Source organism: Canis lupus, chromosome 18 (assembly GCF_003254725.2).
Source record: "Canis lupus dingo isolate Sandy chromosome 18, ASM325472v2, whole genome shotgun sequence".
NCBI lineage: Eukaryota > Metazoa > Chordata > Mammalia > Carnivora > Canidae > Canis > Canis lupus.
This window is the reverse complement of record NC_064260.1, coordinates 40,741,196-40,756,885: the sequence shown is the minus strand read 5'-3', so window position 1 is coordinate 40,756,885 and position 15,690 is coordinate 40,741,196. Positions and strand designations below refer to the sequence as shown.

The following is a 15,690-nucleotide window of genomic DNA, read 5'->3' as shown; positions in this document are numbered from 1 at the left end:
AATTTGAGTCTTTTTTCTTTTTAATAAGGCTGGCTAATGGTTTATCTATCTGCTTAATTCTTTCAAAGAACCAACTCCTGGTTTTGTTTATCTGTTCTACAGTTCTTCTGGTCTCTATTTCATTCTGTTCTGCTCGAATATTTATTAATTCTCTTCTTCTGCTGGGTGTAGGATCTATTTGCTGTTTATTCTCCAGCTCCATTAGGTGCAAGGTTGGCTTTTGTATTTGACTTCTTTCCAGTTTTTGGATGGATGCTTGTATTGCAATGTATTTCCCCCTCAGGACTGCTTTTGCTGTATCCCAAAGATTTTGAATGGTTGTATCTTCATTCTCATTAGTTTCCATGAATCTTTTTTAATTCTTCCTTAATTTCCTGGTTGACCCTTTCATCTTTTAGCAAGATGGTCCTTAACCTCCTTGTGTTTGAAATCCTTCCAAATTTATTTTGTGATTTAGTTCTAGTTTCTATGCATTATGGTCTGAAAATATGCAGGGGATGATCCCAATCTGTTGGTATCAGTTAAGTCCTGATTTGTGACCCAGTATGTGGTATATTCTGGGAAAAGTTCCATGTGCACTTGGGAAGATTGTGTATTCAGTTGATTTTGGATGTAAAGTTCTGTAGATATCTATGAAATCCATCTGGTCCAGTGTATCATTTAAAGCTCTTGTGTCTTTGGAGATGCTGTGTTTAGAATAACTGTCGATTGTTGAAAGCCCTACATTCAAATCACCAAGTATAAATGTATTATTATCTAAGTATGTCTTAACTTTGGTTATTAATTGATTGATATACTTGGCAGCTCCCACATTCAGGGCATAAATATTGATGATTGTTAGGTCCTCTTGTTGGATAGATCATTTAAGTATGATATAGTGTCCCTCTTCATCTCTTACTACAGTCTTTGGGATAAACTTAATTTATCTGATATAAGGATGGTTACCCTGCTTTCTTTTGAGGACCATTTGAATGGTAAATGGTTCTCCAACCTTTGATTTTCAGGCTAGAGGTGTCCTTATGTCTAAAATGAGTCTCTTGTAGACAGCATATAGATGGGTCTTGCTTTGTTATCCAGTCTGAAAGCCTGCATCTTTTGATGGGGTCACATTCAGAGTTATTATTGAAAGATATGAATTTAGTGTCATCATGATACCTACTCAGTCCCTGTTTTTGTGGGTTGTTCCCTTGGACTTCCTCTTTCTATTACAGAATCCCCCTCAGTATTTCTTGCAGAGCTGGCTTGGTGGTCACATATTCTTTCAGTTTCTGCCTATCTTGGAAGCTCTTTATCTCTCTTTCCATTCGGAATGAGAGCCTTGGTGGATAAAGTATTTGTGGCTGCAGATTCTTTTCATTTAGGACCCTGAATATACCCTGCCCGCCCTTTCTGACCTGCCAGGTCTCTGTTGAGAGGTCTTCTGTTAATCTAATATGTCTCCCCATAAAAGTTAGAAATTTCTTGTCTCTTGCTGCTTTAAGAATCTTCTCTTTATCTTTGGAATTTGCAAATTTCACTATTAAATGTTTGAGATGTTGAGTGGTTTTTATTGATTTTCTGGGGGGGATCTCTCTATTTCCCGGATCTGAATGTCTGTTTCCCTTCCCAGGTTAGGAAAGTTCTCAGCTATGATTTGTTCAAATACATATTCTGCACCTCTGTCCCTTTCGGCGCCCTCGGGAACCCCAATTAAATGTAGATTTTTCCTTCTGAGGCTGTCATTTATTTCCCTTAACCTATCCTCATGATCTTTTAATTGTTTCTCTCTTTTTTCCTCAGTTTCCCTCCTTGCCACCAACTTGTCTTCTATGTCACTCACTTGTTCTTCTACCTTGTTAACCCTTGTCATTAGGACCTCCAGTTTGGATGGCATCTCATTTAATTGATTTTTAATTTCTGCCTGATTAGATCTAAATTTTGCAGTCATGAAGTCTCTTGAATCCTTTATGCTTTTTTCTAGAGCCATCAGTAGCTTTATAATAGTGCTTCTGAATTGGCTTTCTGACATTGAATTGTAATCCAAATTTTGTAACTCTGTGGGAGAGAGGTCTGTTTCTGATTCTTTCTTTTGAGGTGAGTTTTTCCTTCTAGTCATTTTGCTCAGTGCAGAGTGGCCAAAAACAAGTTGTACTGGAAAAAGGAGAAAAAATAGAGAAGAAAATAAAGAAAAAAAAAGAAGAATAAAAAAAGGGGGGGGGACAAACAGAAAACAAAAAACAAGGGGGAGTATCCTCTGTTTCTATGTACTGTAAATCCCTCAACTTACCCTGGAACTTTCCAGTGCTGCTTGGTCAATAACTTGCTTTTCCCCTGTCTGTCCAGCTGGTCTTCTGGGGCAGGGGCCTGCTGTTCTAATTCTCAGGTGTGAGTACCTGGGGGAGCTACTCAGCTGAGCCTGGTGTAGGGCTCAGTGGGAGTTGTTTATCCTGTGAGGCCACTGAGGCTCAGTGGGGGTTGTTTATCCGGTGAAGCCCCAGGAGGAACAGCAACAGCGGCGGCACCAGCTCTCCAGCCCAGGAGTCAGCTCCCACAGGAACAACTGCAGCTCTCAGTCTGCAGGGGCCTGGATGCTCCGGAGCGGGGCCGCTGATTAGTACAGCTCGGGGCTGGCGGCAGGAGTGTCCTTGCTGTCCTGTGTCCTCCTGGCTTCTGCCTGTCCCCGGGGGAGCGCCAGATCTTGGGCTGTGTCCCCCAGCGCCCTGGGCTCCGGGCGGGCGCAGCCCACTACATGCAGCCGCTGAAGCCGCTCCCGGGGCCCGCTGGGCGCAGGTTGTAGCCCTTTAGGGAGCTCAGCCGTGGAGTGTGGTGCGCTCTCCCCGGGGCGCAGGTGCTCTGTTAGCGCCCCTGGGAGCGTGAGGGCATCCCCGCCCTCCTGAGGTCCTGCTTCAACTCTCTGCGAGCGCCTTTCCATCGGGGAGGTTGGTGAAGCTCTTGCTTCTCTGGGCCTGGGCTTTCCTGTCCTGGGTGCTCTCGCCATGGCCTTAGCCCTGCTCTTCGGGGCCTCTCCCCCTTTGATGCTTTCTTATTTCTTTATTTTTTTTCCATCTTCTGACCTTGATAGAAGCGTGAACTCTTCTCACTGTAGCATTCCAGCTGTTCTCTCTTTAAATCTCTTTAAATGCCAAATTCATAGGTTTTCAGGATGATTTCAAAGTTATCTAGGTAATTTGGTGGGGACAGGTGACTTGGGGACCCTACTCTTCCACCATCTTGCCCCCTCCTCCGGCAAACTTCCTTTTTGATCACAGTAGTATGAAACTATAAGTACTTACGAGAAAAAATCTAGAAAGAACACAAATACATGGAGGCAAAATAGCCCACTCCTAAAACATGAAGTTAGTTATATATAAAAGATATAACTCACTACCACAAAGACTAAAATCTGACTTAGAAATGGACAGAGACCTGAATAGACATATTCAAGAAGACATAAAAATAACAAGTCAACACATCAAAAGATATTCAACATCATTCATCATCAGGGAAATGGAAATCAAAACCACAATGAGATGTCACCTCATGCCTGTCAGAATGGCTACAATTAAAAAAAAAGAAATAAGGTGTGTTGCAAAGACTTGATATAAAATGAACCCTTATACACTGCTGGTGGGAATGTAAACTGGTGCAGTCACTGTGGAAGCATGATGGAGTTTCCTCAAAAATGAAAAATAGATATGATATGATCCAGTAATTCCACTATAGGATACTTACCAAAATAATTTTTGCAATGACATGGATGGAGTTTGGGAGTCTAATACTAAGTGAATAACTCAGACAGAGATGGGCAAATATCATATGAATTCATTCATGTGTATATTTAAGAAAGAAAACAAATGAAAAATAAAAAAGGAGACCAAAAAAACTCAAACTCTTAAATATTGAGAATAAACAGGTGGTTGCCAAAGGGGAGGTGGCCAGATGGGTGAATAGGGTGAAGGGGATTGAGAATACACCTGTTCACCTGTTATGGTGAGCACTAAGCAATGTGTAGAATTGTTCAAACAAAAAATGTGCATTTTATTGTATGTAATCTATAACTTAAGTTGCTTTTGAAACAAAAAATCTTTTATTTTCATTTCCACTTTCTCTTCAGCTTTAGTTACTGAGTTAATAACTTCCATATATTATAGAAATTATAGAAATTTTAATTACTCGGTTTCACTGTGTTTATATCATATCCGTATCATTAATATTGATAATAATAATTATATATACAGTAACATTTTCTAGAATAGGAAATTGGGAGAAGTAAAGAAACTTGATTAAATTCATCGAGACATGGATCATGAAGCTAGAATTCAGTCATATCACATGTGTTGGAATGTGCACCTGTGCTCAGATCTTTCTGCGCTGTTAGAAAAGATGCAGAGTAAAAATCTGTAAAAGATTTTTAAGTAAAAAAGTAAAGCCTTTGGGAATTTTTAGCCTATACTTCAGTGTGACTTGAAGGAATACTTTCTCCTTAGGGCACCAGTGGATCAGTTGGTAACAGAAATGAGATGTGTCCCTACAGAGTCTTGGAAAGGAGAAGGACTCTGTGGGAAGAATCTACGTCTTGACAGCCTTGTATGGGATTACTTGGCACCATGGTTTGCAGTGGTCCAGGAGTAGCTGAGCTTAGTAGTTTATAGAGCATATCCTTTGGGATTGCGGGGGAAGGGCAGAGCTCTTATCCTTCCAAAGGCTGGGTATTTGTGAACTTCTATGAATTGTCTATATATATCTGGTGGAGGAAGAGGAAATGTTAGTCCACGTAATCTGCCAAGGAATTGTTTTGAGGTACTAGAGTCGGCTTTAGAGATGTTTCTATCATAGAATAGTGGGAATTATACCTTTATATTCTATAATATTCTAACAGTAGATATAAGAAATGTTCTGTTCATAATTACAGACCTTATTGTAGTGTCTAACCCAAGCATCTAGGAAAGATTAGGGCTAATTATGGTGTATCTTCTCTCCCCATGGATCCTGCAAGGGAAACCAACTAGATGTACTTCAAGTACAGTTTACATGTTGCAAACATATTGCACATGATTCATCTTCAAAATAAATAGGAGTTGCAAGAGCAAAAACTATGGGCTCTCTATTGAATCTCATCTATTTCTCTGCAAGAATTATGGTAAGTTTTAAGCCAACTATACTATGTTCTTTTTCTCAATCACCATTCAGCATTTGATTACTGGCAGTTGACATTATGTAATTCTCTAAATCTTTGAAAAGCATGAAGTTCCAGAAGCATTTCTGTCAGTGATGAAAAGATTCTGATATGTCAGGGTTTTTGCCTTTCACTGTTCTTGATGCAGCACTGTCTCAGGACCAACTCTTATTGAATGAGGGGTACATTGAAGGGTGTAAAAGTATAGTATACTACACAGGTGGGTTTCTTACTTGCAAGGTTTAAGGCCAGCAAAAGTAAAGGCTGTATACTGACCACAGCAGTCAGTATTCTTAGAGATTCTACGGCACTATGATACTCCTTGTTCTGATATTAATGATGGTAATGTTAGCTGCCTAAACCCCCTGATACCTAATAATTACATTTTGCTTCTGATGTTGGAGTAAAGGATGATCTACAGAGTGGAGGAACGAGAAGAAAACTCTAGTGAAATCCTAGGATGAAGCCCTCTTTGGTCCCTATCAAGATTCTTTGCTCACCCTTGCACTGTGTATTTACATTTAAGTATAAATATAAATGCTGGTCTCTTTTTTTCCTGACTTATCAGAATTTTCCATCTGATTGCAAGTCAGGACATATACTGGATATGTCCGTGGTTTTGTTCCTAACCTATTTATGGTTTCTGGCTTTATGCTGGTTCCATTCAAGTGGCTGAGAAATGATGATTCTCATGGCAATAGGAGGTGGAGTGTCCAAGAAGGAGAGGTTGCCATGGAGCACAAAGGCTAGAGGTACTGGTTTCTTTGTTACTTGAAGCTAGAATTCTTTAAAAATCTGTAAAAGATTTTTACAGAATTTGTTACTTGTCTCTGCTAAACTGCCTGCCAGCCTAACTTGATTTTCCCAAAATAGAACACTTGAACTTGCCTTATGAGATAAATAATAGAGTGAATGGGTGACGGGCACTGGGGGTTATTCTGTATGTTAGTAAATTGAACACCAATAAAAAATAAATTAAAAAAAAACACACACACACACAAAAAATGAGATAAATAATAGATGAACAAAAATATGAAAACAAAAATGAAAAGCGACGATAATTAAGGATTGTTTGATTCAGGATGCACACACACACACACACACACACACTCACACACACTTCCCACTGGAAGGTCATTAGCAAGAAGGTTTTCTTTAAATCCTGGAAGGTTTTGCTTCGCAGATGGCATCTGAACTGAGTACAGTGTGCACAGTTAGCAATGCAGAGTGGAGGTCTAATCAGAGGAAGGCCTTTATAACTAAGAAATAGTGAAAATTTAGTGAATGAGATGGTATGGAGGCATATATATGAAGGACAGCAATGACAAGCATGGCTGAAGCATACATGCCCAGAGGCATGGGAGGAAATGTGGTAAGCAAGATTATTGCCCAGCGTTGGAGGGCTTTAAATGTCATGGTGAGTATTTCAGCCATTGCATTAGAAAACCACAGTAACCATTTTATTATATTCATGTTTTTTTATATTTTTAGAATGTGCTATTCCACTTCAAGTTATAACAAGGTGATAAAAAGAGGTAGAGGATGCAGGATGAGGAGAAGAGGGAATATCTGAAATTGTGTCCTTTCTTTCTGTTTAGAAACATGGATGGTCCATTTAAAGAATTCTGAGATTATGGGCAGCCCGGGTGGCTCAGCGTTGTAGCACCTGCCTTAGAACCCCGGCGTGATCCTAATATGAAAATAACGTTTGCAAATGCAGGTGCACAGACCTCCATCTCCCATTCTTTGTACATTCTGAATTATTTAGCCTTCATAGAAACCCTAAAAAGTAGGTTGCTTTGCTCTTAATATTTACAGGTGAAGAAAATAAAGCACAGAGATATAAAGGGACTTGTTACATATCTCACCATAGTGGGCAGTTGAGTGGGCTACAAATCTAGGCTGTGTGGCTTTGGTCTCTAAGCATTATCGCTGTGCTAACCCACCTCCCTGCTCTGCTTTAAAATATCTGCATCTCAGGAAACTGAATTTAGAATGTCTTTCTTCAGTTAAAGTTATGATTCATCTGTTAACATAATTTTGAATTTTTTACTTCCCAAAGTATTCTTTAGAAATTTGTAGTCTTGTGTCTTGTCTCTTTGTATTCTTCTAATACCAATGATAGAGTGCCTTACATAATGAATGATCTCAACTATATTTATCTTAAAACTCAAATTATTAAGAGCAGTGGAATATTTTTCCCATTCTTTACAATAACTCCAGATATTTGTGAGTCAGTACTCAAAAAAAAAAAAAGATTACTGTAGGGTTATGAGAGAAGTGAGTAGATAGTATAATTTTAAAATGTTTTGGAAGTAGGCTAAAATAAAATGGGAAAATTGGAAGATCAGATTACAGAAAAAGGGAAAGAGCCCCAGAAACAGAGAAAAAGTAAAGTCATGATAGTGAAAGAAGCAGAGGTATAGTTCTTACTCACTACGAGCTGGGTATTTTTCTTATTTTATCTACCTACGTACCATGATTATGCTCAAGTGGCTTTCTTAAAATAGTATATAGTGGAACTAAGATTTGAACTTAAGACATCTGAATCTAGCACCTGTGTTCTTGGCCACGAAATGTAATGTTTTGCTAGATTAATAGTTATCCCAGATAAAATATCAAGACTGCAAAATATAAACTGACAAAAGATGAAAAATTCTCAGATGGGCAATCTTTACATAATAAGTACAGTAAAACTGGGCAGCCCGGGTGGCTCCGTGGTTTGGCGCATCTTCTGCCCAGGGCCTGATCCTGGAGACCCAGGATCGAGTCTCACGTCGGGCTCCCTGCATGGAGACTGTTTCTCCCTCTGCCTACTTCTCTGCTTCTGTGTCTCTCATGAATAAATAAATAAAAACATTTTTGAAAAATGCAGTAAAACTGTTAAATGTGGTTTATGATAAAAAGGTATATGCACATAATAAAATATAATTATTTACTATTATGCCAGTGAGGTAATAAGATATGTCACAAAATAACTTGTGTTTGCATGTTCATCAGCTTTTTTTGAATATCATCAACCTTGAAATATTGGCCATACTTGTATATACAGAAGAGGTACACATAAAGAAGTATACTGTTATAATGTTTAAAAGAAAACACATAAAAAACAAAAATAGTCATTTCTGGAGAGTCGAATCACAGAGTCAATAATTTTGAGACAGAGTGTAATTTTCTTTTCTCATTCCTCTGTGTACTTTGAAGAATTAATGATATCATGAATTTTTGAAAATAAAATATAGTTAATAAATGGACACAAAATATTGAAGAACCTTTTAATCATTACCAATAGCCATGGCAATATCAAGCATTTGGGGCAGCAATATCATGATTGTAAAATTACTCTGAATTGTTGTTTGTGCGAATGAAAATTGAAAGCAACAGCAATATCTCAGTTGACAAAGGGTCAAATAAACACCACTTAGAAAAATTTTACAATGTCAGTTATTAAAGGAACAATTGAACCATGGAAAATATAGTAACATGTGAAAAAGTGTTATAATCATTCCAAGTCAAAATCAGAACACAAAATGGCATGCAATGATTTCAATGACTAACTATATATGCTATGAACAAGAACTTGAACAGAAAAGTCATAACATAGTATATTGAATAATAGAATTTTCTTCAAATGGTATTTTTAGAAATAAGAGAATTCAGGGTACATAGTAATATATATGTGTAAAAGCACTATTTAGAGTATAGACATAGTTAGGAATTTTATGCCACATTGAATCCATATGCAGAGATCCTGAATGACTTCAGTTTTAGAATAGTAAAGAGGGTAAACAGGAAATTTCCTCAATTATTACAAACCTCAAAGTTCTCCAGGCCTTTTTTATCAAATGACTATCAGTGAAGGTGACATAGAACGCAAGAGGTAAAAGACTGTCGAAATAGATTTTTGTAAAGGATATTTCATCCAAGATACTGATAGGTTCAGAGATAAAGTCAGGGATCCCAAATCAGTGAACTCAACTGAGGATATTTTCTTCAGGAGGTTTCTCCAAAACTAGGAGTGCTAAATATTATTGGAATAGTGTTTTTCAGATTTCAAAGCACATAGATAAAATGTATAATACATGAACTAGATGCGTGTATATGTGATCATAAAAAAATATATTTTCATTCTTTGGGAAACTCAAGGTAAAGTGAAAGTGGGGCACTATTGGTATAAATTTTCAGATGAAGGCCAAATTTCAAGGCAGTTAAGGCACCTGACCAAGGAAAGTACAAGTTCTGCCATTTTCAATCTTGGTAGGAATCAAAATTTTTAAAGGATATTGATTTTTTATTGTCCAATGCAGAGGCTTTGATTCAATTGGGTTCGTTTCTAAATCAATACATAGATCTGGGAGAGGCTTGGACTTCTGCAGATTTACAAAGATTCGTAGGGATTAAAGGAAGTTGGAGGTAACATGGAACAAAAATAAGGAATTGAGAGGTCAGCCCAATGATCTCCCCAAGATGTCACATCTTTTCTTCTTTTGCAGATTAAGCTTTTATCAAGTTCACCTTACCTGCAAACTACTATGTCAATGAACAGCAGTGTGAATGAATTCATTTTGCTTGGCTTGACACAGGATCCAAGAAAACAGAAAGCAATATTTGGGGTCTTCTTGATGTTTTACCTTGCCACACTGTTGGGAAACTTTCTCATTGTAGTGACTATTAAAAGAAGCAGGACCCTTGGGAGTCCCATGTACTTCTTCCTATTTTACCTGTCCTTTGCTGATGCCTGCTTTTCTACAACCATTGCCCCCAGGTTGATTGTGGATGCCATTTCCCAGCAGAAGACTATTTCCTACAATGAGTGCATGACTCAGGTCTTTGCAGTCCACTTCTTTGCTTGCATGGGAATCTTCGTGCTGATCCTCATGGCTTTTGATCGCTATGTAGCTATTTGTAAGCCCTTGCGTTACACAACCATCATGAACAGGCATGTCTGCAGTGTGCTGGTGACTCTGGGTTGGGTGGGATCCTGTATCCACTCTTCAGCACAAATTGTCCTGGCTTTGAAATTGCCTTTCTGTGGTCCCAATATGATTGATCACTATTTCTGTGACTTGCAGCCCTTGTTGAAACTTGCTTGCATGGACACTTATGTAATAAATTTGCTAGTTGTTACTAACAGTGGAGCCATATGCATGGTGAGTTTCATAATCTTGCTTATCTCCTATGTTATCATCTTGTACTCTCTGAGAAACTACAGTGCAGAAGGAAGGCGAAAAGCCCTTTCAACCTGCACTTCCCATTTTATTGTGGTTGTCTTATGTTTTGGCCCATGTATATTCATTTATACACGTCCAGCAACCACATTTCCAGTAGACAAGGTGGTGGCAGTGTTTTATACCATTGGGACACCCTTGCTGAACCCTCTGATCTACACACTGAGGAATGCAGAAGTGAAAATTGCAATGAAAATGTTATGGTGTAGCAAAGTATGACTTCTGTAGATACATGATATTCAGGGATCCTAATGTATATTTCCTTAAAAGGTTGCTTTTCCTTCATGTACAAGAAAGATAAAATATTTTTCTTTGGAGAATTCAATCAATTAGTAATTTTTAAATCATGCTTTTTGTATATTTTATTGTATTAATATTAATAAATAGTAATAAATATATAGACTCCTTATTCTGAGAGGATTGCATTAAAATAGGATTACTAATAGCCCAAAGCACTTTGAAAAACCTATCATAGACTTAGTTGAATGCTATTGACATCTGGTCATATTCACATGAAAATTTAGCTTCATGATTCAATTTGCTTTCAGAAGGAAATGCACTAACTAGTGAGAGAATGTGTGTGTGAGCACACACTAATTCTGTGTCTAGGTTTTATTCTAGATGTAATGAACGTGGTCAAGGTGTTAATCCATATGTAACTGGGACTTAATGTAGGTGGCTGTCTTGACAACCTGTCATTTGGAGAAGGCGTTCTAAGAGAATTCTGCTCTGGAATCTGTGCCTGAACTTGTCTTATTGGGGAATCTACATGGAGGAACCCTCAACCTCTAATAAAAGCTTAAATATTGGTGAAAATATGTATTGTGACTGGAGAATTTCTCAAAGTTCTGTGAATGGTGAGATAAGGAGAATCCTGCACTTGGCAGTGATGGGTGTTATCATCCACTCAGCTGCCCTTTGGCGGGTCCTTCCCATTACTCTTCACAAGACAGAAAGAGTCAGTGAAGGGATTTGGCAGCAGGAATATGCAGAAAGAAATACACAGAAGGGAGGATAAAGGGGAGAAGGGAGGCATGGTGAAAAGCAAGAAAAGGCCAAAGAAAAGTGGGAACTTTGTTCAAGATGGAGAGCAGAAGCTTTGCCTTTCTTACATTTTGAGAATCAATTCTGGATGTATGGACATTTGCAGGAAAAAGAAGTGAAGTGAGGAAGGACAAGATGGCAGAAGAGTAGGGTCCCCAGTCACCTGTCCCCACCAAATTACCTAGATAACCTTCAAATCATCCTGAAAATCTATGAATTCGGCCTGAGATCTAAAGAGAGAACAGCTGGAATGCTACAGTGAGAAGAGTTCGCGCTTCTATCAAGGTAGGAAGACGGGGGAAAAAATAAAGAAAGAAACAAAAGGCCTCCAAGGGGGAGGGGCCTGCGAGGAGCCGGGCTGAGGCCGGGGCGAGTGTCCCCAGGACAGGAGAGCCCCATCCCGGAGAAGCAGGAGCTGCATCAATCTTTCCGGGCGGAAAGGGGCTCGCAGGGAGTTGGAGCAGGACCCCAGGAGGGCGGGGATGCCCTCGGGCTCCCTGGGACACTAACAGACACCTGCACCCGGGAGAGTACGCCGAGCTCCCTAAGGGCTGCAGCGCGCACGGCGGGACCCGGAGCAGCTCGGAGGGGCTCGGGGCGGGAGCAGCTCGGAGGGGCTCGGGGGCTGCTGCGCTGAGGGGGCTGCGGGGCGGGAGCGCGAATCCAACAGCGCAGGCCCCGGAGCACAGGGCGCCGGGACACAGCCCACGATCCGGCCTCCCCCCGGGACAGGCAAAGGCCGGGAGGGCCCAGGACAGCGAGGACACTCCTGCCCGGAGCTGAGCAGATCAGCGGCCCCGCCCCGGAGCCTCGAGGCCCTGCAGATGGAGAGCTCCGGAGTTACTACGGGGGCTGAATCCAGGGCTGCAGAGCTGGCCGCTGCCACTGGGGTTGTTCCTCCAGGTGCCTCACGGGGTAAACGACCCCCACTGAGCCACACAGGTGGCCTCACCTGATAAACAGGATAAACATTACTCACTGAGCCCTGCACCAGGCAGGGGGCTGAGCAGCTCCCCCAAGTGCTAACACCTGAAAATCAGCACAACAGGCCCCTCTCCCAGGAATGGGAACTGGTGCAGCCACTCTGGAAAACTGTGTGGAGGTTCCTCAAAGAGTTAAAAATAGACCTGCCCTACGACCCAGCAATTGCACTGTTGGGGATTTACCCCTAAGATACAGATGCAATGAAACGCCGGGACACCTGCACCCCGAAGTTTATAGCAGCAATGTCCACAATAGCCAAACTGTGGAAGGAGCCTCAGTGTCCATCGAAAGATGAATGGATGAAGAAGATGTGGTTTATGTATACAATGGAATATTACTCAGCCATTAGAAATGACAAATACCCACCATTTACTTCAACGTGGATGGAACTGGAGGGTATTATGCTGAGTGAAATGAGTCAATCGGAGAAGGACAAACATTATATGTTCTCATTCATTTGGGGAATATAAATAATATTGAAAGAGAATAGAAGGGAAGGGAGAAGAATTGGGTAGGAAATATCAGAAAGGGAGACAGAACATAAAGACTCCTAACTCTGGGAAACGAACTAGATGTGGTGGAAGGGGAGGAGGGCGGGGACTGGGGGTGACTGGGTGACGGGCACTGAGGGGGGCACTTCACGGGATGAGCACTGTGTTTTATTCTGTATGTTGGCAAATTGAACACCAATAAAAAATAAATTTATTATTTAAAAAAAGAAAAAGACGTGAAATCTCAGTATCTCTACATCTTGACTTAATGTAGCTTACCTCCCTTGACTGCCATATTTGTTTGCTTGGGTATCAGAAAAAAGCTTTATTTGGTCCTAATATGTCTGAAATATCAAAATTCAGATTATTTGGGAAAACCAAGATTGGAAAGTCTGTTTTAGCTCATTTCAATTTATGTCTTTTGTTTTTATACAAGAATGTTCTAAAATACATATTTTCACTTTTGAAGATAACCCAACTGATACGTACAATACACACCTGCCGCCACCACTGCCACATCATAATCTATAAGCAAGCACTGCCATGTGATGCTCTTTCAGTATCTGAGTTTATAATACCCAACAAATTGGCACCAGGAAGTACTACTTTAATTGAATTGGGCTAATGAGAAAGGAATACAACGAACTTCATAAGTATGTGAAAAGTTTCTGCCTATGGAACACAATATTATCCTATCCCACCAAATGTGCTTAGTATTCTTACATAGGAAGTGGTGATGGACAAAATACTTAACACCCAATGAGGACATTTATCAGAGAACGAATGAGGACATGAGAAATTTTTATTTGTACTCACAGAAAGGATACATTTTCATGAACAAATTGGTATAATTAAACTGTATCTGCCAATGGGGAAGATTTCAAAGTGAATTGGGTGGGGATTGACATGAGGAAGTAGTCATGAGGAGAGGGGACAAGGAATCACTCCAAGCATTGGAAGGGGAGAAAAGAAAGGAAGTTTGAAAATCAAACCTTGAGTGTTCAGGGGGAAAAAAGAGAAAATGAATTCATTAAAGATCCAGAGAGCTCTTAGAGAACTGTTTTGTGATGTCAAGGATGAGGGGAGCCATTTGCAGTTCTCCTCACCTCTACAAGAGGCAGAGGCTTCTTGGTTAGGCTGAGGCTGTCCTAGAACTCACCTGATCTGTCTCCTTTCCCTAAGAAGTCCCAGGAGTATGTTGCTAATCATCCAAAACTGAAAACGATGCTTCCTGTATTTTATGCAGCTTCTAGTTACTTTCAGCAAAGGGGATGTCCAGTGACTGCATTATGTCCAGTAATTTAGAACACCACATTTTCTTTGAATTGTGTCTGTTTTTATATTATTAAAAATAACTATGACTAAGAAGAAAGGAAACGAGTGCACTCTCCTTGAAATCCATCTCTCATGTCCCCATTCCTGCCGTAACTAATGCATTTTTTTTAAAGATTTTATTTATGAGAGGGAGAGAGAGACGCAGAGACACAGGCAGAGGGAGAAGCAGTCTCCATGCAGGGAGCCCGTCGTGGGATTCATTTTTTTATAATAAATTTATTTTTTATTGGTGTTCAATTTGCCAACATACAGAATAACACCCAGTGCTCATCCCGTCAAGTGCCCCCCTCAGTGCCCGTCACCCAGTCACCCGCACCCCCCGCCCTCCTCCCCTTCTACCACCCCTAGTTCATTTCCCAGAGTTAGGAGTCTTTATGTTTTGTCTCCCTTTCTGATAATTCCTACCCATTTCTTCTCCCTTCCCTTCTATTGGTCATCAAGACAGTGTGGTACTGGCACAAAAACAGACACATAGATCAATGGAACAGAATAGAGAACCCAGAAGTGGACCCTCAACTTTATGGTCAACTAATATTCGATAAAGGAGGAAAGACTATCCACTGGAAGAAAGACAGTCTCTTCAATAAATGGTGCTGGGAAAATTGGACATCCACATGCAGAAGAATGAAACTAGACCACTCTCTTGCACCATACACAAAGATAAACTCAAAATGGATGAAAGATCTAAATGTGAGACAAGATTCCATCAAAATCCTAGAGGAGAACACTGGCAACACCCTTTTTGAACTCGGCCACAGTAACTTCTTGCAAGATACATCCACGAAGACAAAAGAAACAAAAGCAAAAATGAACTATTGGGACTTCATCAAGATAAGAAGCTTTTGCACAGCAAAGGATACAGTGAACAAAACTAAAAGACAACCAGAATATCTTCTCCCATTCTGGAGAAAAAAAAGTTTCTAACTTTTTTTTCCAAATTGATAGTCATTTATCTTATTATAAATGCAAATGACCTATCAGATAAAGGGCTAGTTTCCAAGATCTATAAAGAATTTATTAAACTCAACAGCAAAGAAACAAATAATCCAATCATGAAATGGGCAAAAGACATGATCAGAAATCTCACAGAGGAAGACATAGACATGGCCAACATGCACATGAGAAAATGCTCCGCATCACTTGCCATCAGGGAAATACAAATCAAGACCACAATGAGATACCACCTCACACCAGTGAGAATGGGGAAAATTAACAAGACAGGAAACCACAGATGTTGGAGAGGATGTGGAGAAAAGGGAACCCTCTTACACTGTTGGTAGGAATGTGAACTGATGCAGCCACTCTGGAAAAACTGTATGGAGGTTCCTCAAAGAGTTAAAAATAGACCTGCCCTATGACCCAGCAATTGCACTGTTGGGGATTTACCCCAAAGATACAGATGCAATGAAACGCCGGGACACCTGCCCCCCGATGTTTATAGCAGCAATGTCCA

General features: G+C 40.2%; 1 protein-coding gene and 1 long non-coding RNA gene across 2 annotated transcripts in view; both read left to right on the top strand.

Annotated features, from left to right (window-relative positions):
* The window catches only part of LOC125752955 (uncharacterized), an 87,271-nt gene that overhangs the window by 30,960 nt on the left and 40,621 nt on the right, over positions 1-15,690 (top strand). The gene's annotated exons all lie outside the window — the stretch shown is intronic.
* On the top strand, positions 9,655-10,602 carry LOC112663620 (olfactory receptor 4C11-like). The gene has a single exon (XM_025452692.3). It carries the CDS (start codon positions 9,688-9,690, stop codon positions 10,600-10,602), a length of 915 nt encoding a protein of 304 aa, XP_025308477.1. The 5' UTR covers positions 9,655-9,687.

Bases quoted from the DNA above. Each gene is read 5' to 3' on its own strand.
- LOC112663620 (XM_025452692.3), top strand. From the start codon at position 9,688: ATGTCAATGAACAGCAGTGTGAATGAATTCATTTTGCTTGGCTTGACA.